A 5,877-nucleotide genomic window follows, 5' to 3' on the forward strand; every position below is an offset into this window, starting at 1 on the left:
TCTCCACTTTAGAGGAGGGCTGTGAGGAGGAAATGTTGCTACAGGTGGCAGTGACCTTGGGATCCCTGGTTGACTTCGAGGAGGTCGGAGATAAGGTGGCAGTGACCTTGGGATCCCTGGTTGACTTCAAGGAGGTCGGAGATAATGGGGGTGCTGGTGTTTTGGGGGCTTGGCCTAAGTCATTCTGAACACAAAAGCCCAGGAGACAGGCCTCACAGTTGCCGCTGTCATGTGGCCCTTCGAGACTGGTGTCCCCAAGCAAAGGAATCTCACCCATTTGCTTAAACCCTTCTTTATAGCACTTCTTCAGAATTCGGAAGAGCAGGTTGTTCAAGATCCTTGAGATGTTGTCCCAAGTGAACTCTGGAGTTGCAAATGGAGGCTCAGGGCACTGATTACATCTCTGAGCAAACACCCTCATCTTCACCCGCCCCTTGGCCTTCTTCTCACACCACCGCATGTGGAAGACTATCAAGACTCGGCCAGACGCCCAACTTCGAGAGCAGGAAGAACAGTGGAACCTGTAGAGAAGAGGGCCAGAGTTTTAGCCGAGCTGTGGGCAGGTGCCAGAGGGAGGAGGAGTTTTTCACTAACAGTGAGAGAAGCAAACGAAGCCCTCTTTCTCATCTCCACTGTATCACCACCATGCCCTGGGACCATCACCAGGTTCCGACTGTGCAAACAGCACACAAACCATCGGACTCAGAAGGAACCCAGGGCATTTGCTAAGTCCAGTGTGTGCATTTCAGAGGCAAAGTACACACTGGGAACGCGTCATGCCCAGGACTTGGGGCTTAAGAGTTAGGACTGGGGCTCTGGTCACTGGGCCCCAAGCCTCTGCTTCTTCAGATACCGAGGTAAATGTATTCAAGGCTATACATGCAACAGCCCCCAAGGACCCTGTGCTAACATCAAGTGGATAGAAATGGGTGCAGGGTAAGTGACAGAACAGACCAGGAGAGAGTTGCAACCTCCTGCCTACGGAGACAGTTGGCCTGCTTTTGTTTGTCTTGGGGGTAGGGGGTTGAGGTGTGGGGTATAGGTGTGGAGTATAAGGGTTGGGGCTGTGGGGGTCGGGGTGGGGCTTCCATGGTCTGTAGGATCCCCAGAGATCATGGTTTCCAGCTCTCTCTTCTTGTGTGGGTCCCCCTCTGCCAACTCACTCTTTTTCTTACACGCACCAGAGAATTTTACATTATTTCTGAGTGCTTGTATTCAACAAGGTGCAGGATGACACCCTGTCTCAGGAGAGCAGTTTGTTTGTTTGTTTGTTTTTCTGATACCTGTTGGAAACAGTGAAGGAAGACTGGAAGAAGCCTGTGCTAGCTAGAACAGGAATTGTGCAAAGCCAGAACACTGCAGTGTGGCATAGACATTTATTGCTCATCAAATAATTCATGAACTCCCTCTCGATTCAGTAATGCTGGGGCCACGGGACCTGCTGGCCAATGAGACTTGAGCAGCAGTGAGATCTTCCCAAGGCTACGAGATTTCTCTTTCTCTGCTTAGGTGATCTTGGGAGCCTTTGTTCGGCTAAATCCTGGCATTTTTTTTTTCTTAGCAGTGGATCCTAACACTGCTTGAGACAGGGGCATCTGCAGTCTGAGATGAGGAATTGGAGGAGGTTGGGCAGAATAGCTCCCAGGCTAGTTCTAGGCACAGAACCTAGGACCTCGCGCATGCTAAGTAAAGGTACTATTGAGCTACAGTCCCAGGGCCCTTTTTACTAGGTTTTGATCCTAGGCTGCCATCTTAGGGCAAATATGGGAATAAACTGAGAGGAGAAGCTGAGACGCTAGCTCTGAGCCCCATGAAAGGCACTGACTGGGAGTTACTCTCACTCAGTTTTTCATAGAGGCCTGAGCTGTCCCCAGCAGCCAACCACAGATGGGGCCAGGTCTCAGCACCCCAGCTCTGCTGTGTGCCAGTGCCAAGTCCCAGGTTCTCAAATAAGCCGACTGAGGCTTTGTTCTGAAGTCTCTCAAGACATCTCTTGGCTGGGAACAGTCCAGTCCCCTCACAGACAGCAGCAGGCGTGACAGATCCAGGGACTCTACCCTCTATGCTCTCCTACCTCTATCCCTGGGCCTTGGGGCACCCTCTTTCTCTCCTGGAAAAGAAAGTGTAAAATGTTGGCTGGCCCCCGAAAGTCACCTTGAGTAAATGAGCCCCCTATTCTTCCCTCCTTTTTCCACAGTGTCTCACATTCTAGCCTGGATTCTTAGAATCCATGCTTGTCACCGTTTTGAGGTCACGGTCATGGGGGAGGGGGAATCCCAGTCCCTAATGAAGCTGGAATTCCTTCCTGTGTCCCTCAGTGTGCAAGCATGGACAGCCGAGAAGAGGAACCAGTCAGAAACAAGCAAGAACCTTCTGGCATGGGTGCCATCATACATCCCTTACCTAGCAAAGGTCTTTTGCTGGTATTGCTTCCATCCTGGCTTCAGAACATCGGGAAGAAGGTCCTTGTCTGGTGTGAGGGTCCATTTGTGCCAAGGTTTCACCTCTTGCATCAACTCCTGGAACACATGCTGCCATTGTCCTATGTCTCCTATGTCTTCTTCCATCATGGCTGCAGTGCTGGGCCCAGGCTGGGGCAGGGTCTTCTGGGCCCAGAAAGACCTGTGGCAAGAGGTGAATTGTTCACTCAGACAGCCAGGCTTCAGGCTGTCAGACCCTCTGAAGACCTGAATTGGGACTGTAGTTCAGATTCTTCTGTCCCAGGGACAAAGGTCAGTTGAGTCTGTCCCCAGGTTCAGAGGACAGCAGTGGACAACCAGGAGAAATCACAAAACTCCAAGCTCTGGTTTTTAAGGTCTCAATACACTAGCAAGGGAAAAAGAGTTGGAGTCCAAAGCAGGGATGAACGGCCTCTGGAGAGTCTCTGAAAGGGCTGGAGGCTACGCTTGCCTTTTCTGGTTCTAACATTTGGAAATCTTCATTTTTTTGTGCTGCTGAGCTCCCACTTGAGGCAAAAGAGGCCTCCCTGGGATCCCCACACTCTGGGAAGTCCTCAGTCACACCTAGTATCTCAAGAGAATGGTGGGTGATCTGTAGACATCCAGCTGTTCACCCCGCCCACCAACCACAGCCTGAGCCCGGAGGTCTCCGACCCACCCAAATTCTTCACTTACCAGAAATCGAAGCTGGTGCAGCCAGTGGTTGCCTGGGAGATTAGGTGATGTCCCTAGATGAGTGGAAAGCTGCTGGTCCAAGACCAACAGGGACCCATTGCCTTCCTCCACAAGAAGGTTGGCTCACTATTACCCCAAATGGAGGAAGGCAGAGAGGAGCAGAGTTGGATCAGGCAGTACCCTATGGAAGGCAGACAAGATTCTGAGTGTCTACACCCCGAGACTCCATCCACACATAGGGTGGGTCTTCCTATCCACTGATTGCCCTGGCTGCTTCCCAAACTGGACCTCCGCAACCTAGAAGAGAAAAGAAGGAAACAAGGGGAGGGGCTTCCTGTGATGTTTGGAAACAAAGTTTCTCCAGGTTTCTCTACCCTATTCACAACAGCTTTATGGCCAGACTTAGACCGCAGTCTTTTCTCCCTGCCTTCATTTAGTTTCTCAATGTTATTTGCTCAGTTATAAATTAACTACATCATTTGGGGAGGTAGTTCAGTTTCTTCTTATTGACCCTCCCCCCCTTTTAGCTTCTCACTATGGGGTGTCCTTCTCTGCCACCCCTGCCCCCCAAGCTCCCAGTTGCTTATTCCAGCTTTCGATAAATAGGAGTTCTCTATTTTCATTGAACGGTGCTATGCTCTTCACGTGTTTGGGGTCTTTCCTAGAGGTCTCACTGTGTAAGACAGTCCCTAGGGCTGGTGCTGAATTATTTCTGAGAGAATGGAGGCTACTGTGTTTCTAATATGGAAAGTACAAATGTTAGGGGAGTTTTGTTCCTAGTTGTGTGTGGTGCCGGCTGTGGACTCACTGTTGATAAGTCAACAACTGAACATAAACTAAGTCAGCTTTAAAGCTAGGCTCCCATTAGCCTCTCCTGGGGAAAAGGGTGGGTGCTGTAAGACCCCGAAAAGAGGAACTCCCTCTGGTTCGGAACTCTCTTGGGTCCCCAGGAATTCGAAATACACCTTATACACCTTGCTGTAAATCACATGAGGTACTTTATTTACGAGGCCTCAGGCCGACTCGTATCTCACGCAGGAGACAGAGGAAGTCGACCCAGNCCCTCAGAAGTAAGGGGTTTTTGTAGGGTTAGGGTNGGGGGGGGCAGGGAGAGTTTGTGCAGCCACCAGTGATTGGCTCATAGTACGCGTGCGCCAGCCGGAGTGGCAGAATTTCAGAGCCCGGGGGCATAGTCTGGGGCACCTCTGGTCAGTGTGTGACCCTGAGTGAACCTGGGTGAGATGCCTCCTTGGCAGAGTTTATGAGCTAACCTTGACAGCCCCGGCTGGCTCCGGCACTCCCTCCCTCAGCCCCAGCCGGGGCTCTCTTATCTTTATGGCCTTGTTAGTCCTAGCGGCTGGGCAGGGTTTGTTAAAGTCTGAACAGTGTTCGGCCTTGAGCCTTTGAATTTTCTTTCCAGTCTCAAACGTAGGAAGATGGGTGCCTGGCTGGGGCAACTGAGATAATTGCCTAGCTAGCTGTCAGGTGGAGGAACAGAAGACTTTCAGCTGCCCTAAGAGAACAAAGGCTCTTTACTAGCCACATTCCTAATGATCTAGGGAACAGGTTTTGGGGAAGTTTTAAAATTTAGGGCTCTACAGTGCCTAGTCACAGGGATGTCACTGAGCTCATATTGGTCAGGTAACTGAAGCACAAGCAGAGGATAGCTAGTCCCTCATGTAGTCCCCTTAGGAGTAATGGCTCTGTGTTCAAGACAACATTTAGGGCCTCCATGAGCAGCGGGAATTAACTGCGCCTTCCTTTGCCCACCTCGTGGTGGCTTGCCTCCTCTCCTGCATTATACAGGAGAGCTAAGCTGGTGGTGGAACTAAACCTCTGCCTTGCTCCACTTTTTGTTTACAATGTTACTAAAGCCTTAACTCAGTTAGCCAGCAATCCTACACCCTGAGGGTCCCCAAGACCAACATCCAAGGTTCTCTCTTATCAGCTCAGGCTTCTGAGCCCATGGTTAGGACTTGTGGACCTTTCCCAAGTGGGTTGAATTGTGACATCCCAAATGAGGTGTCTACTTGTGAATGTGTGTGGAAAACTTGAGTGTTTTCAGATGTAATTAAGGATCTGAGAGAAGACCTTCTTTGAAAGATTTAGAGTTTCTGTGGTTACCAGGACACAGCATAGCAACAAGAAGACAGGTGAAAGGCCAAACTGCGTGTCACTCACAACCTGACCAGGAGAAGAATGCCAGGCGAGCCCACACAGCGTGCCCAGGGACATGGAACAGCAAAGTTCAGCTATAGAGCACAGCTTACCTATGACAGTGGCTGGAGCGTCTCTAGGCTTGCATTAGCCTCTCCAGGGAAAATGAGCGGATGTCTAGTCACTCCAGGTAGGGCAACAACCAAAGACCAAAGTAACCCTTTGTCCTGAGTCTAGCCTGAGTTTATGGGGATCACTTATGGGAACATGGCTGAGGAATTGTTAACAGGAGCCTGGGAAACTCCATAATGACTAAGTGTCAACTTCCTCATAGCTATATAGATGGAGCCTCCTCTTTGGTTAGCCTTCCATCTTCTATATACTATGATACCCCTAGGATTGTGAAAAATTGGGGAAGAACTAGGTACACCTGGGAGGGAACATAGGAAGGAGTGGCTGGAATCGCCCTGCAGGGTCGTCAGGCAGCACAGTTGCTTCCATTAATAGCGATGGACGTTAGCAATGGATATTACCCCTGGAAACTGCAGTCTCTTCAGCACTAGACGTTTTAGCACTAGACTTCTCA

General features: G+C 50.4%; 1 protein-coding gene across 2 annotated transcripts in view; it reads right to left on the minus strand.

The window, feature by feature from the left end:
• Window positions 1-3,526, minus strand: part of Rtp3 (receptor transporter protein 3) — a 5,081-nt gene extending 1,555 nt beyond the window's left edge. Inside the window, exons 1-4 of one of the 2 annotated variants that reach the window (XM_029543538.1) lie at window positions 3,135-3,526; window positions 2,404-2,622; window positions 107-521; window positions 1-55 (exon numbers count right to left, since the gene is read on the minus strand). In XM_029543538.1, coding sequence (XP_029399398.1) covers window positions 1-55; window positions 107-521; window positions 2,404-2,570 — 637 coding nt within the window. In that variant the 5' untranslated portion in view covers window positions 2,571-2,622; window positions 3,135-3,526. Of the gene's footprint in view, window positions 522-2,403; window positions 2,623-3,134 lie in introns of both variants that reach the window. The other variant, XM_029543537.1, reaches the window with a different exon arrangement.
• Window positions 3,527-5,877: the final 2,351 nt, after the last annotated feature.

Source organism: Mus pahari, chromosome 10, assembly GCF_900095145.1.
Source record: "Mus pahari chromosome 10, PAHARI_EIJ_v1.1, whole genome shotgun sequence".
Taxonomy (NCBI): Eukaryota; Metazoa; Chordata; class Mammalia; order Rodentia; family Muridae; genus Mus; species Mus pahari.